The sequence below is a fragment of the Sus scrofa genome, chromosome 15 (genome assembly GCF_054392235.1).
Source record: "Sus scrofa isolate SSC_HxYL_T2T_F1_AM1 chromosome 15, Sscrofa_HxYL_maternal_Yorkshire_Landrace_v2.0, whole genome shotgun sequence".
Taxonomy (NCBI): Eukaryota; Metazoa; Chordata; class Mammalia; order Artiodactyla; family Suidae; genus Sus; species Sus scrofa.
This window is the reverse complement of record NC_139397.1, coordinates 90182757-90205323: the sequence shown is the minus strand read 5'-3', so window position 1 is coordinate 90205323 and position 22567 is coordinate 90182757. Positions and strand designations below refer to the sequence as shown.

Below are 22567 nucleotides of genomic sequence, written 5' to 3'. Positions count from 1 at the left end.
GAACTGCTGCAAAGGACGCCACCGAAACAATATGGGCCCGCAGCCACCTACTTGCACCAGTATGGTCTCCTCTTCCCGGGGTCAGGTTCTTTAAAGCGCTTCAAATCTACCGCCTCCAGAAAAGGCGCTAAAGCCCACTAACCGCCTCCCTCCCCCCACCACCTAGTCCCGGCGTGGAGGGAAAGCGTCGCGCCGGAAGTACGTCATGGCTCGGCGGACCGCGTCTCCTGGTGATCCCTTGCCTGCGTCACCTCCCCCTCCCTAGAGTTCTTGGATTTTGGTGCTTGTTAAATTCCTGGTGTATCGGTAGCTTAAAGCTTTATTTGTAAGCTGACTGGGAATGTTTGTAACCAATCATTGTTCACCTCGTTGGTGAAATGAAGTGCCTCTTTTAATTAACATTTATTGATCCTCTGCCAGGGTATTGGGAAGGAGACCCTAGAAGCTTCCAGGTCAGCTTCCAGTTAATGGCTATGACACAAGTCTTAAAAAACAGAAGTGGGAGTTCCCGCTGTGGCTCAGCAGAAAAGAACCCCACTAGCATCCATGAGGATGCGGGTTCTATCCCTGGCTGCGCTCACTGGGTTAAGGATGGGGAGTTGCCAATACCTGCTGTGTAGGTCGCAGGTGTGTCTAGGATCTGGCACTTTGCTGTGGCTGTGTTCTAGGCCGGCAGCTGTAGCTCACATTTGACCCCTAGCCTGAGAACTTCCACATGTGGCACTGAGGCCCTAAAAAGAAAACAAACAAACGAAAAGAAAAAGTGAGGAGTTCCTCTGTGGCTCTGCAGGTTAAGGACCTGGCATGGTCACTGCTGCGCTTGAGTTGCTGCTGTGGACCAGGTTCCGCCCCTGGCCAAGGAACTTCTGCGTTCGGGGGTGTGGCCAAAAAGGGGGAAAAAAAAACACGGAAGTGAACAAAACACTACATGAGGAAAGAAGAAAATTACAAAGGGCTTTGGACCTCTTTGTTATTGTTTTGTTGTTGTTTTTGTTTGCTGCATATGGAAGTTCCCAAGCCAAAGGTCGAATGGCATCTGTAGCTGAGGCCTCTGCCACAGCCACCACAATATAGGGTTGGAGCCACGTTTGTGACCTGTGCAGCAAGTGGCAGCACCGGATCCTTACCCCACTGAATGAGACCAGGGATCCAACCTGCAGTCCCTATATATAGTTTATCATTGTTTTAGTGGGTAAAGAAATTGAAGTTCAGTGAGGATAAGTGCCTCCCTCCCTGGTACACCGTTCTTAAATACCAAAGCACGTCTGACTCCAAATCCAATGTTCTTTAGGGGAAGTAGGACACCTACTGTTATTTAACGTTTTAAGAGATTAAGAATCTCTAGATTATGTTAGAATTAATTCCCCCTGCTTTTTGGTGAAGTCATCGGCAATCAAGGCAATCAATCGGGCAATCCAGTCTGGCAATCTGGAGATAGAAGGTGGGTGTCTTTTAAAGGAACCACCCTAAGAAGTCTTAGATTGTATTATTGTATGAAAAGAACATAAGTTATAATCGCTTAAAATTTTCACTCATTTTCGTTAGGTAAATTAGTAATTACCAACAACAGCTTGGCAGGTGTACACTTAAGGGTCCCGATCAATTTTACGTAACTATAAAACTGAGAGGACAGCCCCTGCCACTTTTAAGCCATTGCCTTCGTTGTAGGAGAGCAACAACATACTCTTTGTATGTTGTGTGGTTTTACACTTTGCAGTGAGGAGGGCAATTCTACAATACCTTAAAAGATCTGATTTAGGAGTTCCCTTGTGGCACAGCATGTTAAGGATCTGGCATTGTCACTACAGTGGCTGGGGTTGCTACTGTGGCTAAGGTTTGATCCCTGGCTAGGGAGCTTCCATGTGCTGCGGGCATGGCCAAGGGAGGGGGGAGATCTGATTTATTATAAGGATTATGTTAAGAAGATTTCTTTGGGATTGGTTTGTTTAATTTTTGTTCATTTTCCTTCAGAATATATTTTCATTTAACTATGATATACACATTTTTAGATTTCTACTTACTGGTAGAGGTAATGTGGGAGTGACATTGCTGTGACATTGGTGTATTTTCCCTCTTTCTCGTTTATTCAGCCAGAGACATTTTTGAGGATATATTACAGATCATTATACTATAGTTAACATTTTGAGGTGCGCAAAGAAAACGTTACTATATCTTGTCCTAGGATATACTACCATTTGCCTATAGAAATAGACTTATATATGAAGTCACTGAAGAATTTTTGGGGGTTTTTTTGGGGGGTTGTACCTGAAGCATATGGAAATTCCCAGGCTAGGGATTGAATCTGAGTTGCAGCTGTGACCTATTGCCACAGCTGCAGTAATGCTAGATCCTTAAGCACTGAGCTGGCAGGAAAAAACCACAGGATCCTTAATCTGTTGTGCCACAGCAGAAACTCCAAGAATTATTTTATAGTAAAATATTAATAAGCACTTAGATATAATATATGGACAGATTTTAGGAGAGTCTTGAGAGAAGTTTTGAAGCAGCGTTACAAACATTAATTCAAGGATTGGTGGGCTGAACCATGACAAAGTTTTCAATACTGTTTTCTTAAGTTTTTGTTTTGTCTTTTTAGGGTCACACCAGTGGCATTTGGAGGTTCCCAGCCTAGGGGTCCAATCAGAGCTGTAGCTGCTGGCCTATGCTACAGCCACAGCAACGCCAGATCTGAGCTGCATCTGCAACCTACAGCACAGCTCACGGCAATGCCAGAACCTTAAACCACTGAGAGAGGCCAGATATCAAACCTCTGTCCTCATGGATACTAGTCAGATTCGTTCTGCTGAGCCACGATGGGAACTCCAAGAAATGTTTTATTTGTTTCAATTGTTATTTTTTCTTAGTGTTCTTATCCTTTTATGAAATAAATTTTATAGAATATGGTAGTTGTTTTCTTTCTGTGGATGTCCTGCTTGGACAAATGAAAAATCAGTGTTCTTGGCTGGGGCCCAAATATGTTGAAATTTCATTGGCCTGTGAGATCCCAAATTTTCTGAAATAGATTTGACATGGATGTATTGTTCCAGGAAGGAAGCTGTTGCAAGGAAAAGGGGGTATTGTTATCTCCAACAATATGGTGACTTAAAGAACAGAGAATTTCTTTCTTTCTTACATAATAGATTTGAGGTGAAAGGGCCAGGTCAGAGGCTCTACTTCACATAGTCAGTCAGGACCTTGAGTTTCTTATATGTAATTCCAATATACTCCAGGGCTTTGATGTTGCATATTTTTTTTTCCTTTTTGGACCCTTCCCCTGGAGGCATATGGAATTCCCTCCCAGGCCAGGGATCATATCCAAGCCACAGTTTCTACCTAAGCCACAGCTGGCCACATGTTGGATCCTTAACCACTGTGCTAGGTGGGGATCAAACCTGTGTTGCAGTGCTCCCAAGATGCCTGCTTATCCCAATCCACTTGTGCCATAGCACCACAGTGGGAACTCCTGACATTGCACGATTAGAATGTATTACCTTGAGTTTCAGATGACAGGAAAAGGAACGAGGTAGTAGCCTGAGCCACTTTGGCTTTAATTCCATCAGAACCTAATCACAGGGCCAAACCCAATTATAAGATACTGAGAAATGTAACATTGGCATGTGTCCAGAAATAAGAAAAGACATTTTGATGGAAAATTAACTCTGGGCCACATATCCCATTAAAAGGTAATTATTTGCATAATTAGTTTGTGTGACCATTCTACACCATAAGCAGACACAAGATTGCTATGATGTTACTAGTTACCAATATTTTCTTTTTTTGAGAGGTGATGTCACACGAATGTGGAAGTTCCCGGATCAGGGATCAAACCTATGCCATAGCGGTGACCCAAGGCACTGCAGTGACAACACTGAATCCCTAACCCACTATGCCACAAGGAAAATCCTTGCATGCCTTCTTTAAGGATAAGGACTTTTTTTTTCTTTTTAGGGCCACAGCCAGAGCATAGGTTGGTTCCCAGACCAGGGGTTGAATAGGAACTGCAACTGCCAGCCTATGCTACAGCCACAGCAATGCCAGATCCGAGCGGTGGCTGCAGCCTTCACTGCAATTCATGGCAATGCCAGATCCTTAACCCACTGAGCAAAGCCAGAGACCAAACCCACATCCTCATGGCTACTAGTCAGGTTCTTAACCTGCTGAACTATGATAAGAATTCCTAAGGGTAAGGATTTTAAAATGAAAGTTTAACATATATTCATAAACCATAAGTATAGCTCCATACATTTTTACAAAGTGAACATACATGAGTAATCTCTAGTAGATTAAGACATTGAGGAGTACCCGTCATGGCTCAGCAGTTAACAAACCCGACTAGTATCCAGGAGGACTCGAGTTTGATCCCTAGCCTCTCATAGTGGGTTAAAGATCTAGCATTGCCATGAGCTGTGCTGTAGGTCGCAGATGTGTCTTGGATCTGGCATTGCTGTGACTGTGGCATAGGTGGTGGCTCATATCTGATTGGACCTCTAGCCTGGGAACTTCCATATGTAGCAGGTACAGCCCTAAAAAGACAAAAAAAAAAAAAAAAAAGGAAAGAAAAAAGAAAAGAAAAGAAAAAAAGACATTAAACAATATCAGCTTAGAAGATCCCCTCAAGCCCTCACCCAATAATTTATCACTCCATTCTCCCCCACCCAATAATTCTGCCACACTACCCTTTCCAACCCAGACCAAAGATAACCTCTGTTCAGAGCTCCACTAGCACATATTTTGTCTATTTTGGAAAGTTATATAAATGGAATTATGTATATATATATTCATTTCTGGCTGACTTTTTTGTTCAGTGTTGTGTCTATGAGATTATCAGTATTGTTGCATGTAAAAACAGTTTGTTCTTCCTAGTGTCTGCATAGTATTTGATTATATGTGTATATTAGGGTTCTCCAGAGAAACAAAAGGAATGGGATGTATATAGGAAGAGAATTACTATGGATTGCTCACGTGATATGAAGGCTGAGAAGTCTCACCATCTGCTGTCTGCAAGCTGGAGAGCTGGTTGTGTTAATTCCAGTCCAAGTTTAAGAACCAGGAGAGCTAATGCTAAAAATCCCAGTCCAAGGTTAGAAGACCAATTTCCCAGTTTAAGCAGCCAGGCAGGAAGCAAAAGGGGTGAATTTCCCTTTCCTGTGCCTTCTTGTTCTATTAAGGCTCTCCATTGATTGGATAATGCCCACCCACTTTTGGGAGGGCAGTGTACTGAGTCCACCAGTTAAAATGCTAATCTAATCCAGAAACACCCTCAGGGACACACCTAAAAATAACATTAAATGTGGGTATTCCTTGGCCCAGTCAAACTGACATATAAAATTAACCATCACACAAGTTCTGGTTGTGGCTCTGTGGGTTAAGAACCCGACTAGTGGAGTTCCCTTCTCGGCTCAATGATTAACAAACCGACTAGGATCCATGAGGATGCAGGTTCGATCCCTGGCCTAGCTCAGTGGGTTAAGGATCTGGTGTTGCCATGAGCTGTGGTGTAGGTCACAGACATGGCTTGGATCCTGTGTTGCTGTGGCTGTGGTGTAGGCTGGCAGCCGTAGCTCCGATTCAACCCCTAGCCCTGGAAGCTCCATATGCCACAGGTACGGCCCTACAAAGCAAAAAAGAAAAGAAAAGAAAGAACCCGACTCGTATGGGATTCTTGATCTCTGGCCTCCATCAGTGGGGTAAGGAACTGGTGTTGCCACAAGCTGCAGTGCAGTTTACAGATGTGACTGTGGCATAAGCGGGCAGCTACTGCTCAGATTTGACCCCTAGCCTAGGAGCTTCCATAAGCTGTGAGAGCATGGCCCTAAAAATACAATCAATCAAGAAAATTAAATAAGTCGGGAGTTCCCGTCGTGGCGCAGTGGTTAACGAATCCGACTAGGAACCATGAGGTTGCGGGTTCGGTCCCTGCCCTTGCTCAGTGGGTTAATGATCCGGTGTTGCCGTGAGCTGTGGTGTAGGTTGCAGACGCGGCTCAGATCCCACGTTGCTGTGGCTCTGGCGTAGGCTGGTGGCTACAGCTCCGATTCAACCCCTAGCCTGGGAACCTCCATATGCCACGGGAGCGGCCCAAGAGGTAGCAACAATAACAACAACAACAACCAAAAAGACAAAAGACAAAAAAAAAAAAAAAAAAGAAAATTAAATAAGTAAAATTAACTGGAGTTCTTGTTGTGGGGCATCAGAAACTAATCTGAATAGTATCTGTGAGGATGTGGTTTGATCCCTGGCCTTCTTCAGTGGGTTAAGTGTATAGATTGCAGAGGCAGCTCAGATCCCTTTTGGCTGTGGTGTACGCCGGCAGCTGCAGTTCCAATTTGACCCCTAACCTAGTAACTTACATGTGCTACAGGTATGACTGTAAAAAAAAAAAAAAAAAAAAAGTCCATCAATACCATAATGTGACTTTCTTCCAGTGACTAAGGCAGAGTGATAATTTGTGATCTTGGAGACTAGGTTGTAAAAGATATTTTAATTTCCTCCTTATTGTATCTCTAGAATACCTCATTCTAGGGGAATCACTGCCATGTCATTAAGACAAGCAGTCTACGGAGGGGAACATGAAGTAAGAAATAGGTTTCCTGGAAAAAGCCATAAAGAAACTGTTCTGCCAACAGCCATGTGAGTGAGCCATTTGAAAGTTAATCCTCTAGAAGTTCCCCTCGTGGCTCAGTGGAAATGAACCTGATTAGTATCCATGAGGACGCAGGTTCGATCCCTGGCCTTGCTCAGTGGGTTAAGGATCCGGCGTTGCCATGAGCTGTGCTGTAGGTCGCTAATGAGGCTCGGATCTGGCATTGCTGTGGCTGTGGTGTAAGCCTGCAGCTACAGCTCCAATTGGACGCCTATCCTGGGAACCTCCATATGCATGGGTGCAGCCCTAAAAACACAAAAGACAAAAAAAAAAAGAAAAAAAGAAAAAGAAATTAATCCTCTAGCCTCAGTTAAGCCTTCAGATGATTGCAGTCCTTGTTGACATCTGATTTTCAGTTACATGAGAAATTACATGAGAGTTCTGTGAGCCAGAGCTACTCGGCTAAGCTGCTTTTAAATTTCTGATTCACAGAAACTGTGGGATAATAAATGTTGTTTTAATTCGTTAGGTTTGGGGATACATATTATCCAGCAATGTATAACCAATACAGAGAAGAAAAAAAAAGATGGAATGTCATGGAAATTCTCTCTTGTCTAGTTCTTCTCTCTCTCTTTTTTTAAGGGCCGAAGGGGCAGCATATGGAGGTTCCCAGGCTACGGGTCAAACTGGACCTGCAGCTGCCAATCTATGCCACAGCCACAGCAACACCAGATCAGAGCCTCCTCTATGACCTACACCGCAGCTTATGGCCATGCCAGATCCTTAACCCACTGAGCAAGGTTAGGGATCGAACACTCATTCTCATTGATACTAGTCAGGTTCGTTACTGCTGAGCCATAATAGGAACTCTTCATTGTAGTTTTGAGTTGCATTTCCTTAATAATTAGTGATGTTGAGCGTTTTTTCATGTGCTATGGCCATGCAGAAAGGTATATTTAAGTCCTTTGCTCATAAAAAATATTTTTAGTCACGGAGTTGTAGGTGTTCTTTATATATTCTGAATATTAACTCCTGCAGATACATTATTTGCAGGTATTTTCTCCCATTCTGTAGGTTGCCTTTTCATTCTGCTGATAGTGTCCTTTGATGCATACATGTTTTTAATTTTGATAAAGTCCAATTAATGTATTTTTTTCACTTGGTGCCTATAATTTTGGCATTATAGCCAACAATTTTTTTTTTCAGGGCCACATCTGGAGTATATGGAAACTCCGAGGTTAGGGGTCGAATTGAAGCTACAGCTGCCAGCCTATACCACACAGCTCACAGCAACACCGGATCCTTAACCCACTGAATGAGGCCAGGGATCAAACGTGCATCCTCAGATGCAGATATTAGTCAGGTTTGTTACTGCTGAGCCACAACAGGAACTCCCAACAAACACGTTTTTTACTAGCAGAACTACTCTAGGAAAAGAAGCATTTGTTAATTTGTGAGGGGAAAAAAAAAAAAGAGTTCCCCTCGTGGCTTAGGAGTTAACGAACCTGACTGATATCCATGAGGATTCTGGTCCGATCCCTGGCCTCGCTCAGTGGGTTAAGGATCGGGCATTGCTGTGAGCTGTGGTGTAGGTCACATACTCGCCTCAGATAGTTGTTGTGACTGTGGCATGGGCCTGAAGCTATAGCTCTGATTCAACCCCTAGCCTGGGACCTCCAGGTCCTAAATGCTGTGGGTGAGGTCCTAAAAATACAAGAAAGAAAAAAAAGTTTCTCACATTGGAGAAACTGATCCGATGTTGATCTCATGTTCATAGCTAAGTATCAATGTTATTTCAAATTAATCTGACACAGTTTTAAGCATGCTGTCCTCCTGTGGGAATATGCAGTCTCATAGAACTTCAAGGTCAGACAAGTTCACTGTGCAACACATAATAGTAAATGAGTGAATACTACCAATTTCAGCTTTATCCCTGCTTCAGTCTACCGTCTCTATAGTTACAATTTATTTAGGTACCCAATCATAAAATTGCCCTGTTTCCTGACAGAAGCCAAGATAAAGCAAACCTCTTCTTCCTTAGGCCCTTCTCAAATTTACCCAACCGAAGCCCAAATCCTATAATAGGATCTTTATAATACTCTTTTACTGAGCTGCCAATGTTTTCCTACAGTATTTGTTTTCCTGAGCTGTAGCAAGTACTCCATCAGCTGCAGGTTTCTGGTGGGTTTTGGCTGAAGGGCATTGACATTTGCTAAGACGAAATTTAGAGCTACCCTTTGTTAACCAGTTGTTAGCTATTATAAAAAATGCTTCTTCCAGATTTAAATCATCAGCAGAAATTCAATTTTATAGCTGTGGATTTAAAAATTATTACTTTAATTTTTTTCTCAGGTGTGACTTGCATACAAACATGCATGTTATGAATGCCCTAGACTTCAAGTAAAAAAAAAGTCACTAATGGATTTCCCATCGTGGCTCAGTGGAAACGAATCTGACTAGTATCTATGGGGACAAAGATTCGATCCCTGGCCTCACTCAGTGGGTTAAGGATCTGGTGTTGCTGTGAGCTGTGCTGTAGGTTTCAGAATCTGCTTGGATATGGTGTTGCTGCGGCTGTGGCATAGGCCAGCAGCTACAGCTCCAATTCAACCTCTAGCCTGGGAACCTCCATATGCTATGGGTGAGGTCCTAAAAACACACAAATAAAAAAGAAAAAGAAAAAAAAAAGTCACTAATGAGATAGGAGATAGGTGAGCTCCAAGATAGACATTTATAACTGGCCTCTTGTTTACACTTCTTGAGGCAGGACGTAGGTACACCTAGCCTCTTGTTTACATTTCTTGAGGCTGGAGATAGGTGCAACTTATCTCTTGTTTATACTTCCTGAGGCAGGAGATAGGTGGGCTCCAGGATAAACAGTTAAAACCAGCCACCTATCTATACTTCAAGAGAGTATAGGCACAAGGGAAATAACTGGCACTTGTCTTCTGTGAACTTGTTAAACAATGATAATGGCAGCATCAAAAGAGGGGCTAAGCCCTGCTTGGGGAAAAGACCAAGAGATCACATATTTCCCATCCTCTGGGTCAGGGAGACCCCAACTACACATGCACAGGGAGACCCCCTCTGGATTAGAAAGGGAGGGGACACCAGGCCATAATAAGTCTAGATAACCTTTCTACCATGTCTTGCTTTGGAATTCATCTTGGCCAAAAGATGAGCATACAGATAGAGGAGGGCCCTGGGACTGGTCAGGTGTGAAAGACTAAACAAGATAAGTGGCCAAAGGAAGACAAAGACCTGAAGAACTGTCCTATATAAGTGATTTAAATCACCTCTCCGGCACATTCCTCATTCAGGGGGATGCCCACACCCTCATTCCCCTCCTTGGGTGTGTATTACTGCTTTACTTCTGCCTTAGATAAAGAGATTAATTCTCTGTGTGCTCTCCCACATGTTGTACTATGTTTCTAACAATAAACTTTGTACCTGTTTTCACAGACTTTGCCTCCATGAAACATTCTGGCTTTCAACAATGGGCAAAAATTAGGGCAATTCTGTTTTTAGCGTCTATCTAGTCTAGTGGCTAGGATTCCTGGTTTTTCATCCAGGCTGCCCAGGTCCAATTCCTGAATAGGGAATTAAGATCTTGCTTCAAGCCATCACTCACTGCTGTCTCTCTGAGATCACTAACAGTGAATAAACAAAAAGGATTTTCTTTTCTCACATGAACACTGATTCCAGAGGAAGGCAAGCTTCTGGCATTTGGTCCTCAGGCTTGTCTCCTTACAGTTCCACAAATGGGTGAGAAGGGGACAAACAGCCCCAACAAATGAAGAAATTGTCCTGTTACTATCATTTAGGCCTTATTGTTGCCAGGAGCTGTTCTGGCACTCATGCTCAGCCTTGGTATTCTGTTGAACATACAATTGCACAGAATATCAGCAAATGTATTCCTGGTGGTCTTTGACTGAAGGGCACTGACACAGGTCATGCTGAGTCTCATTCCTACATATTTTCTCCCATTTTGTTCTCAAACTTCTATTCTGGAGTTCCTGTCCTGGCTCAGTGGTAAGAACAAAAACTCCTATTCTGTGCATTCAGATCAACCTCATTTTCATATCAGTTGATCTGGTCCCAAACAATCTAAATCAGTGCTACTTAAAGTGTGCTCTGCAATTTGATTTGTGACTAGTGGTTGCTTAGAGTGTTGTGAGTGTGGAAGGAATGACTGCTAAATTGTTACAGGTTTTCTTTTTGGAGTTATGAAAATGTTCTAAAATGGATTGTGGTGATGGTTCATAAATGAATTAAGAAAAGCCATTGAGAGGAGCTCCCGTTGTGGGGCAGTGGGATCAACAGTGTCTCTGCAGCAGGAAGGGTAGGGAATCCCCAGTCTGGCACAGTAGTATAAGGATCTGGTGTTGCTGCAGCTGTGGCATAGGTCATAACCCCAGTTCAGATTCGATCCCTAGTCTTGGAAATCAATATGCTGCAAGGTGGCCAAAAAAGACGAAAAGAAAAGTCATTGAGGAGTTCCCACTGTAGTCCATTGGGTTAAGAACCTGACTTCAGCAGCTCCTGTTGCTGCAGAGGTGTGGCTTTGATCTCTGGCCTGGTGAAGTGGGTTAAGGATCTGGTGTTGCCACAGCTGTAGCTCGGATTCAGTCCCTGACCAGGGAACATGCCTACCACGACACAAGTGTAGAATTTGAGAGTTCTGATGCTTTTATAGCTGTTTGATTGTTATTCAGTACATGTTGAACATAATAAAAATCTGCCCTTTTTTTCCATGTTTAGTTTTCAAATTTTACTTTTGTAAATATTCATTTGTATTGTGTATTATAAAAACATTAGTCTTCCACAGACTGGAAGAAAACCTCATCTAGTTGAGAAACACAGACGTTAAGGACTTGTCCCTTTTAAGATGTGTGCCCAGGATGCTCTCTCAACGAGAAACTACAATTCCCAGAATTCCCCCAAACGCGTAAGCGACGCCTATTCGCCAACCTCGCCGCGACGCCTAGGGTATGTAGTGCATGCCTCTGGCAGTGCGTGCTGTGTTCCTCCGGCCGTTTTTCCTGGTTTGGGGATGGACACCAAGAGGAAAGGTGATGTCTTTCGAGGAAAGGCTAAAAATCCTGGGATATGAGGGAGGCGTGAGCGACACAACCTAGACTGTTGCGTTCCTTGCTGAGGGACCAAGAATATCCTGGAGTTCTGAGTTCTCATAACCAGTCTTCGCCGCGATCCTCCACAAAATCTCCCGGGCATCCAGGGAAGAACTTGTCCTCAGTTCAGGACCGGGTGGAGACTACAGGTTTTGTTTTTGGACCTATCGGGCCGGGGACCCTGGGTTCGGCGGAGAAATAGAGGCCTTCTTCCGATTTTCGGGAGCGCGGAGGACTCGGGCAGGGCTGAGCCCTTTCCTAGCTGGAACCGAGAAACCACATTCTTCTTTCAGCGCCACCTTGTGCGAAGCGCGGAGGATGTCTATCCCCTGCAAAGGGTGTTGCTGTTTACCCTGCATTAATTATACTTGTTACTGGCTTATACCTATCTCTCATTTATAGTCCCAAGGCCCCTCCTTTGGTTAAGTCACTTCCGCAAGGTCACTTAGCTGGGGACTTGACACCTTGGTATACTAACCAGTGTTCACTCTTTCACTTTCAGTCGTGGATAGACGGGAGACAGGGGAAGATACCCTGTCTCTCCCCCCTCCACCCACTCCACCCCAAGTTCCTAAGCCAGGGATCAAACCCTTGCTACATTTGGATAATTTAACCCAGTGACCCACCAGGGAACTCCCAAAGATTCCCTGCTTTGTGCAGGGTCTTTAGTGTACACGCGTGACCCAGATTGGCTGGGATCAGGATACTGTACTGATTGCCACAAAGTAGTCAATGTTGTCTCATCGGTTTTTCTTGTGTACAGATAGCTTGGTGTAGCCCTGGAGAGGATTCCGAGGCATACTTTTAGTGTAGGTTTGTTGATGTAATGAGGCTGTGCAAGTTGAAAGGGTAGAAAGAAATGGGTGGTTGTCCCAGCTTCATTAGTACTAGAGTAGTTTTTTTTAACCTTTTTGAACCTAACTTTTATCTGTGAGATGCAAATAATAGCGTCTACCTGGCAGGTTAAGTGAAAGAATTTAATGGGATAACATTTTATTTTTTTTAGGGCCACACCCATTGCCATATGGAGGTTCCCAGGCTAGGGGGTTGAATCCGAGCTGTGGCCACTGGCCTATGCCACCGCCACAGCAACGGAGCTGCCTCTGCAACCTACAAACAGCTCAGGGCAATGACAGACCCTTAACCCCTTGAGGACAGGGATCAATCCTGTGACCTAGTCATTTCCCCTGAGCCACTACTGGAACTCCAGATAACATACCTTAAAAGTCCTTTGTAAAATGTTGCAGAAGTGTTAGATGATATGTTTTTTTATTTTTTTAAATTTATTGAGTTAGTTGATTTACAGTGTTGTATTAACTTCTGCTGTTTAGTAAAGTGATTCAGTTATACATATGCATAAGTTCTTTTTCATATTCTTTTCCATTATTACAGAATATTGAGTATAGTTCTCTATGCTATGTACTAGGACCTTGTTGTTTATCTATTCTGTATATAATAGTTTGTGTACAGGATATTGAGTATAGTTCCCTGTGCTATATGCTAGGACCTTGTTGTTTATTCTATATATAATAGTTTACATAGATGATATGATTTTAGTGCCAGCTTTACTAACCATTGTTTCTCAACTAGAAATATAGACATTTATAATGTATTTTTAAAGCAAATTATTCTTTTTCTTTCTTTTCTTTCTTTTCTTTTGTCTTTTTAGGGCTGCACCACTGGCATATGGAAATTCCTAGGCTAGGGGTCGAATCAGAGCTGGAGCTGCCAGCCTACACCACAGCCACAGCAGCACGGGATCCGAGCCATGTCTGCAGCTTACACTACAGCTCAGGGCAATGCAGGATCCTTAACCCACTGAACTGGGCCAGGGATCAAACCTGAGTCCTCACAGATACTAGTTGTGTTTGTTACCACTAAGACACAATGGGAATTCACAAGTTATTCTTTTTTTTTGTTTTTTTTTTTTTCAGGGTTTGTTTTGTCTTTTTAGGGCCACACTTGCAGCATACAGAGGTTCCCAGGCTAGGGGTTGAATTGTAGCTGTAGCCGCTGGCCTACACCACAGCCTTAGCAACACCATTTCCGAGCCTCATCTGTGACCTACACCACAGCTCACAGCAATGCTGGATCCTTAACCTGAGTGAGGTCAGGGATTGAACTTGCATCCTCATGGATGCTAGTCAGATTTTTTTCCACTGAGCCACGATGGGGACTCCTAAAAATTATTCTTTTTCCTTTACCAAGTTTTGATATATTACTCAATTTCTTCATATTCCCTGATTAGGGCTTAACCATCTCATTTATTGGTTAAAACCTATCTAAGGTTAATAATGATTAAATTGTTTGAGTTCTTTTAGAGTACAAGGAGAAAGCAGTGAGAGATTATTATCTTGAAAGCAAATATACCAGAGTGTATCCTGAAAAAAGCATTTGTTTCATTATGACTCTGAATTAATGACTATTCTTTATAGAAATTTTAAAGGTAATGTATTTATTTATTGCAAACAGTTTCAATCTTATTTACAAAGATGCTTCTTTTTGGTTTGGGATTTTTTTCCCCGTTATACCTGTATGGTCAAATTTGAAAACTTTGTGTAAGTGTCAAATTTAACAAACTTTTTTTTTGTTGTTGTTGTTGTTGTTGCTATTTCTTGGGCCGCTCCCGCGGCATATGGAGGTTCCCAGGCTAGGGGTCGAATCAGAGCTGTAGCCACCGGCGTACGGCGTACGCCAGAGCCACAGCAATGCAGGATCCGAGCCTCGTCTGCAACCTACACCACAGCTCACGGCAACGCCGGATTGTTAACCCACTGAGCAAGGGCAGGGACCAAACCCGCAACCTCATGGTTCCTAGCCGGATTCGTTAACCACTGCGCCACAACAGGAACTCCAACAAACTTTTTTTTTTGTCTTTTTATCTTTTTAGGACTGTACCCTCGGCATATGGAGGTTCCCAGGCTAGGGATCTAATCTGAGCTGTAGCCGCCAGCCTGAAACCTCATGGTTCCTAGTTGGATTCGTTTCTGCTGCGCCACGATGGGAACTCCAACAAACATTTTTAAAATGGAGTTTAGAGGAGTTCCCCTTGTGGATCAGTGGTTAATGAATCTGACTAGGAACCACAAGGTTTCGGGTTCAATCCCTGACCTTTGCCAGTGGGTTAAGGATCTGGCATTGCCATGAGCTGTGGTGTAGGTCACAGATGAGGCTTGGATCTGGCGTTGTTGTGGCTGTGGTGTAGACTGGCAGCTACAGCTCCGATTAGACCCCTAGCCTGGGGAACCTGCACATGTGGTGGGTGTGGCCCTAGAAAAGACAAAAAAAAAAAAAAAAAAAAGGTGGAGTTCAGAAAGAAATCCCTTTTCCTGGACATTTACTTTTGGATCAAATCCTGCTCTCTGGTTCAGGATAAGAACAAAATGTGTAGTTAATTCAGGTAAAATTTTTATTTTAATCAGAATTTTGGAATTAATTTGATAATAAGTGTAACCTTGTTAAACCAATTTCTTTATAGAATCTGCATGTTGGAGTGGGATTTTAGAGTCATCGTAATGGAAGCAAAATACATGAAGGAAATAGTTATTTTTATACCAGCATCCTGCACCTGATCACTAGTTGCAAATGGTTTTCATTACCTAAGAAAATTTGTGATGTACATGGAAAGATAGTTTTTTTTCCCCTAGACTCATTGTTTACAACATGCTTCGCCTAAGAGCCATTTGTCCATTCTCCTGGAGAATGTTTCAGTTTCGACCTTTCAGTTTTGAACCTTTAATTAGCCAGATGACTAAGTCTACAGATGAAGAACAAATATTTGATCTAATTGAAAAAAACAAAGCCATACTTACAGAAGAACAAGTGGGATGTGCATTCAGTATGCTTTGGCAGTTTCAAAGGCAGAAGATCAGCTTGTTAAAAAATGTGGAATATATCAGAGAACATCCCCAGTTTCTTACTCTTCAAGATTTAGCTACAACTAAAATGGAATTCATGAATGACACTACCTTGGTGAATGTGTTGTACATCACACAACAGTAAGTAATGTACTTTTAGATTTTATAGAAATGATTGTAGTTTAGTTTTACATTTTCTAAAATCTCTTTAAAATGAAAAACAATGTTTTTTCCCATAAATAGTTTATCTGATTGTCTATTATTTTAAAGTTATTTAGAAGATATTCTTTGATTACGGTAATCATTTCACAGTGTATGTGTATGTCGAAACATTATACTGTACAACCTAAATATATACAATTTTTGTTAATCATATGTCCATAAAGCTGGGAATTTTTTTTTTACGGCTGCACCTACATGTGTGGAATTTCCCAGGCTAGGGATAGAATCAAAGCTACAGCTGTTGGCCTACACCGCAGCCACAGCAATGCCAGATCTGAGCCTCAACTGCAACCTACGCCACAGCTCACGGCAACGCTGGGTCCTTAACCCACTGAGCAAGGCCAGGAATCAAACCCGCAACCTCATGGTTCCTAGTCGGATTCGTTAACCACTGAGCCACGACGGGAACTCCATGGGAAAAATTTTAATAAGAGATTGTATATTGTTGCAAGGGAATCAGCATTCTGAAGAGCTGAATTCCCTAAATAGAAGGTTCAGAAGCTATATAAAGGAGAAGAGAACACAAAAGTTAAATGAATATGTTTATTAGTTTCTGTGGTGGAAATTATCCAAGTTATAAGGGCTATTGAAGCAGCTATAGATGTCAGCATCGCACAAAGCAGAGATACGGTTGTTTTCATTAGGGAGTCAGCATTTACAGGAAAGGGGCTTAAGGTGTTACTTATTTTGGGGGGTGGTGTTAGACTAAAAATGGGTGACTTCCCCTTTTCAGTGATCTTTCTCAGATTGCAAAGTTTTTTGCTAAGGTACATTGTGGAATAACCAAGATAATCAGTTTTGCTTTTTCCATGGGAAAAATCTGAAACAGACAAAATTAAACAGATTTTGAGGAGTTCCCGTCGTGGCGCAGTGGTTAACGAATCCGACTAGGAACCATGAGGTTGTGGGTTCGGTCCCTGCCCTTGTTCAGTGGGTTAACGATCCGGCGTTGCCGTGAGCTGTGGTGTAGGTTGCAGAGACGGCTCGGATCCTGCATTGCTGTGGCTCTGGCGTACACCGGTGGCTACAGCTCTGATTCGACGCCTAGCCTGGGAACCTCCACATGCCGTGGGAGCGGTCCAAGAAATGGCAAAAAGACAAAAATAAAATAAAATAAAATAAACAGATTTTTATCACAGGGCTCTCTAGGGCCTTTAATATGCTCATGTATATTGTGAATATTTGAGTGGAGGTATTTTCCAAACTTCTTTAACTACAAAATATTGGGTTGAACACTTTATAAGAACTCCACACAGGAGTGGGTTATAAACCCACTAGTATCCCTGAGGACGTGGGTTCTATTCCTGGCCTTGATCAGTCAGTTAAGGATCCTCTATTGCCGTGAGCTGCTGTGTAGTCTGTAGATGTCGCTTGGATCCTGTTGCTATGGCTGTGGCATAAACTGGCAGCTGTAGCTCCAAACTGACCCCTAGCCTGGGAACTTTAATATGTCACAAGTGTGGCCTTAAAAAGCAAAAAAAAGAAAAAGAACATCACACAGATGGAGAAATGCTGCTTCGTGGTGATTTGCCTAAAAGTTACATTTTTATGTATCCCTCCTAAGTCAGATTTAGTAGAAAAGGATTTTAAGGGTGAAATATAATTTTATTTTCAAGTTTTTTAAATAGCATGTGGGGAGTTCCCTTATAGTGCGGGGGGTTAAGGAACCAGCGTTGTCACTGAAGCAGCTTGGGTTGCTGCTGTGGCATGGGTTCAGTTCCTGGCCTGGGAATTTCCACATGCCAAAACAAAATTCACTTAAAAAAAATAGCATGTGGTTTGATTTTGTTTCATGACTGAACCTGAAAGTCTGACTTTTTGGAGGCAACGTAATCTTAACATTATAAAAATGTTGAAATTGGTTTATACATACAGCATATAATGTATGTGGCTTAATTATATGTAGAAAATATCCATTGTTAGGGAAGGTATATGCTTCACATTGTTACTGAATGAACTGCTATATGCTTCTGGTGGTACAAAATACATCCAGAACTATAAAATACCCTTGGGCCCCATAATTTTGCTTCTAATATTTATCCTAAGAAAATAATTTGAGATACATGCAAAGATTCTTGTACTGGTTTTCCATCCCAGCATTGTTTCTAATATTGAAAAAACTAAAATTCTAGTAAGTAGGTGAACGTTTAAGTGATACTGTATTCACATAATGAATAGTATACAACTGATAAAATTCATGTTTTGAAGAACATGTAATGATATGGGCAAATGCCCACAATGTAATGTTAACTTAATGAAAAAGGCAGAATATAAAAATGTAAAAGAAGTATGTATGTTTCATATGTGTATAGAGAAATAACTGGAAGATCTCCAAATTAATGATGATGGGTGAATAGCACAGTTATAAATGATTTTTATTACCCTATTAAAGTTTTTCTTTATTTTATATACTTTCTCCTATAAAATATTTTTGCAATCAGAGCAAAATAATACGTTAGCTATCTTTTAAACATAAAATATATCATTGAATGTTTTCATTGTTCAGTGGAGGGCATCAAGATGAACAGATAAAAGAATGAGAAGGGAATGGGATAAAGTGTAAGTGTTTATTAGATTGTAGCAAGAAGGGAATTCCTGATTAGGAACCATGAGGGTGTGGGCTCGATCCCTCACTCAGCTCAGTGGGTTAAGGATCCAGCATTGCCATGAACTGTGGTGTAGGTTGCAGATGCAGCTCCAATCCTACATTGTTGTGGCTGTGTCGTAGGCCGGTGGCTATAGCTCCAATTAGAACCCTAGCCTGCGCAGGTGCAGCCCTAAAAAGAAAAAAAAGATTGTACCAAGAAATCAGAATACTGAAATGGGAGCAGACCAGAAATAAAGACTGACTGCGTAAGTGTCAGTTTTTGAGGTCCACTTTTCATTATAATTCTTATTGCATGTGTATTTTTAGTAACTTTAAAATGTTTCTGTGTGGAAAATTATTTTCTCTTGATTTTATTGAGGTTTGGTATAAAGGCCCATGATCCACTAATTGAAGCACTAGTTACCGAAGCATGGAGAAGACTGGAAAGGCAAGTACTTTGGATTCATTAACTAGGATCAGGGCTATCCTTTTCAGGGTTATTACAGCGAAATCTTGTAGGGAAAGAATAGGGAGCTGCTGCCTAAATATCAAGCTTCACTGAAAAAAAAAGTATTCAAATTCAATTAAGTCTGAGGGTTTTTTGATTGTGTAAATGTGTGTTTTTTTAGTACAGTGAAATCTTGTAGGAAAAGCCTGAGGAACGTCGGACTTCCCGTCGTGGCTCAGTGGTTAACGAATCTGACTATGAACCATGGGGTTGCAGGTTCAATCCCTGCCCTTGCTCAGTGGGTTAACGATCCGGCGTTGCCGTGAGCTGTGGTGTAGGTTGCAGACGCGGCTCGGATCCGGGGTTGCTGTGGCTCTGGTGTAGGCCAGCGGCTACAGCTCTGATTAGACCCCTAGCCTGGAGACCTCCATATGCCTGGGGAGCGGCCCTAAAAATGGCCAAAAAGACCAAAAAAAAAAAAAAAAAAAGAATGAGGAACGTGTTTTTTCCTTAAGAGAGAAAAGTATTTCAAATATTTCTTCAAGAGCAGGAACTGTAGTGTGCTTTTAAACATGTATAGTTAATCAAAATGTAAATAAGGTAGAGTCACTGATATTCATGGACTAGGGTGTTTGAATTTTCTCTTTTGGAAGAGTTCTGCTTCAGAAAGAAAATAACTCTGTTAGGCTGTCAGTAAAAACATAAGTGTTTAGAAACCATAAAATGAGGAAAAAAAAAAAACAAACCCACCAATTTAGGAGAAAACCATATAAATGCTTTTAGCGGCATCTATAGGCACTTGTCTATCGCTCATCTGTATGAAGAGTGAATGAACACAGCTTATAGGTGTCTTAATATAAATAGTGCTGTGAATAGTATCAATTCTGATCTGTTTCCTACCCTATGCACAGCTATATTTTTAGCATGTTGCCATAATGAATAATCTAGAAAAATGTGAAATTTGTTCAGAGTATTATAAGTATAGAGAAGCCTATTATATTCTATATCATTTATACTTATTTGTAAGAATATGTGAGAAGCTGTGTATTTTTCTTTGCTTTTTTTAGGGCTGCACTCATGGCATAAGGAGGTTCCCAGCTAGGGGTCAAATTAGAGCTATAGCTGCTTGCCTACGCCACAGCCACCGCAACATCAGATCCAAGCTGCATCTGCGACCTACATCACTGGTCATGGCAATACCGGATCCTTAACCCTCTGAGCGAGCCAGGGATCGAACCCTCAACCTCAGAGTTCCTATAGGAATTCATTTCTGCTGTGCTATGATGGGAACTCTGAAAAGCTCTGCATTTATCAAAAAGGTGAGATAGTAGCAGAGCTCATTTGGCTGTTTCTGAAAACTAAAATTTTATTTTTTTGTCTTTTTTTTTTTTTTTTTTTTTTTTAAGGGCCACACCCTGGGCATGTGGGAGTTCCCAGGCTAGGGGTTGAATCGGAGCTGCAGCTGGTGGCTTATGCCACAACCACAGCAATGTCAGATCCTTACCTGAGTGACAAAGGCCAGGGATCATCCTCAGGGATACTGAGTCGGGTTCATTACTGCTGAGCCACAATGGGCACTCCTGCATTTCTGCATTCTTTATCTGTAGCTATCTTTTGTTAAGGGTAAGGAGAATAATCTTTGTCCTTCCATGAACAATCCAAACTACCTCCCTCCCTTGGTATCCAAGGATGATTGGTTCTAAGATCCCCTTGGGTACCAAAATCCAGGGATGCTCAAGTCACTTATATAACCCACACATATCTTCCCACCTGCTTTAAGTCATTTTCAGATTACTTTTAACACCAAATACAATGAAAATGCTATGCTAATCATTGCTTGGTGTGTGATAAATTCAAGTTGTGCTTTTTGGAACTTTCTGGAATTTTGTTTTTTAACCAAATATTTTCGGTTTGCCACTGGTTGAATCTGTGGATTTGAAACCCTTGGATAAGGAGGCCGACTTTTTTTAGTTTTCAGCACAAAATTTTTTCTTTAAATCAGCATTAAGTTGTAGAGTAAAAGCTTTTTCTTTTCTTTTTTGTTTTTTACTATCTACTAGTTAAACAATTGCAAAATTGCAAATATACAATTGTACTTCCTAATGAATCAGACATTTCTTTTTCTTTTTTTTTTTTTTTTGCTTTTTAGGGCTGCTCCCACAGCATACGGAAGTTCCCAGGTTAGTGGTCCAATTGGAGCTTCAGCTGCTGGCCTACGCCACAGCCATACAAGGTCTGAGCTGGGTCTGCAACCTACACCGCAGCTCACAGCAATGCCAGATCCTTAACCCACTAAGTTAGGTCAGGGATTGAACCGCAACCTCAAATAATGGTGACATATATATATATATATATATATATTTTTTTTTTTTTTTATTTGTCTTTTTTGTCTTTTCTAGGGCTGCGCCGGCGGCATATGGAGGTTCCTAGGCGAGGGGTCTAATCGGAACTGTAGCGCTGGCCTATGCCACAGCCACAGCAATGCCAGATCCGAGCCTCATCTGTGACCTACACCACAGCTCATGGCAACACTGGATCCTTAACCCACTCATTGAGGCCAGGGATCAAACCCACAACCTCATGGTTCCTAGTTGGATTTGTTAACCACTGAGTCATGCCAGGAATTCCACTATGGGTTTTTTTTATCTGTAGCAGTACTGTTTTATAATACTAAGGTTAAAAAACTTTTAAAACCTTAATTTGTATTCTTATATAAATTTCTAGCAGAGTCATAGAGTATTAATTTCCAATTATTTTATAGTCATGGTGTCCTGTGGTATTAATTTTTTTGTTATTGCCATAGCTGTTAATTAAATGATTTTACTGAAATATCTATGAATTTGTTATATAATTTGTAATGATTCAAATAGGATAGATTATTTTGAATTAGCACTGTAAGATGGATCTTAAGGATAATTAGCATATATTTTGAAATTCAAATTAAAAACCCTCTTTATTATGGAAAATTCTAAATGTTTACAAAAGTAAAGAGATTAGGAGTCCCCCCTATGGCACAGCATGTTAAGGATCCTGTTTTGTCTCTGCAGTGGCTCAGGTCGCTGTTAAGGCACGAATTCAATATCCAGCCCAGTGGTAAGAAACCCAACTAGTATCCATGAAGGTACAGGTTTGATTCCTGGCTTCACTCAGTGGGTTAAACAGTCTGGTGTTGCTGTGATCTGTGGTGTAGCTTAAAGATGCAGCTCAGATCCCGAGTTGCTGTGGCTGTGGCGTAGGCCCTCAGCTGCAGCTGCAATTGGACCCCTAGTCTGGAAACTTCCATATGCCTCAGGTACAGCCCTAAAAAGACAAGAAAAAACCCAAAAAGTAAAAACCCCAGCCTGGTACAGTGGGTTAAGGATCTGCCATTGTTGCAGCTGTGTGGGATAGGTCATAGCTGTGCCTCAGATTTGATCCCTGGCTTGGGAACTTCCATATAATGCAGAGGTGGCCAACACCCCCCACCCCAAAACCCTAACCAACGCCCCCCCCCCCCCAAAGCCACAAACACACACACACAAGGAGATTAGTATAATGAACTCTTTTTTTTTTTAATTTTTATTTTATTTTATTATTATTTTTTTTTTGGTCTTTTTGCCATTTTTAGGGCCGCACCCACAGCATATGGAGGTTCCCAGGCTAGGGGTCAAATTGGAGCTGTAGCTGCCGGCCTACGCCACAGCCATAGCAATGCAAGATCCAAGCTGAGTCTGTGACCTACACCACAGCTTATGGCAA

General features: G+C 41.8%; 2 protein-coding genes across 21 annotated transcripts in view; one reads left to right on the top strand and one right to left on the bottom strand.

Moving 5' to 3' along the window:
- Positions 1–186, bottom strand: part of PPIG (peptidylprolyl isomerase G) — a 38783-nt gene extending 38597 nt beyond the window's left edge. For all 8 annotated transcript variants that reach the window (XR_014829519.1, XM_084999411.1, XM_021076271.2 and 5 more), the window contains exon 1: positions 52–186. The gene's annotated coding sequence lies outside the window, so the exon portion shown is untranslated. The remainder of the gene's footprint in view (positions 1–51) is intronic.
- Positions 187–11569: 11383 nt separating this feature from the next.
- FASTKD1 (FAST kinase domains 1) overlaps positions 11570–22567 on the top strand; it is a 32846-nt gene continuing 21848 nt past the window's right edge. For 2 of the 13 annotated variants that reach the window (XR_014829518.1, XM_084999399.1), the window contains exons 1-3: positions 11570–11655; positions 15194–15713; positions 18761–18829. Coding sequence is in view for 11 of the 13 variants with exons in the window: in XM_084999399.1 (XP_084855525.1) it covers positions 15379–15713; positions 18761–18829 (404 nt within the window). In the remaining 2 variants the exon portion in view is untranslated. Of the gene's footprint in view, positions 14365–14874; positions 15714–18760; positions 18830–22567 lie in introns of all 13 variants that reach the window. The other 11 variants (XR_014829517.1, XM_084999404.1, XM_084999403.1 and 8 more) reach the window with 10 other exon arrangements.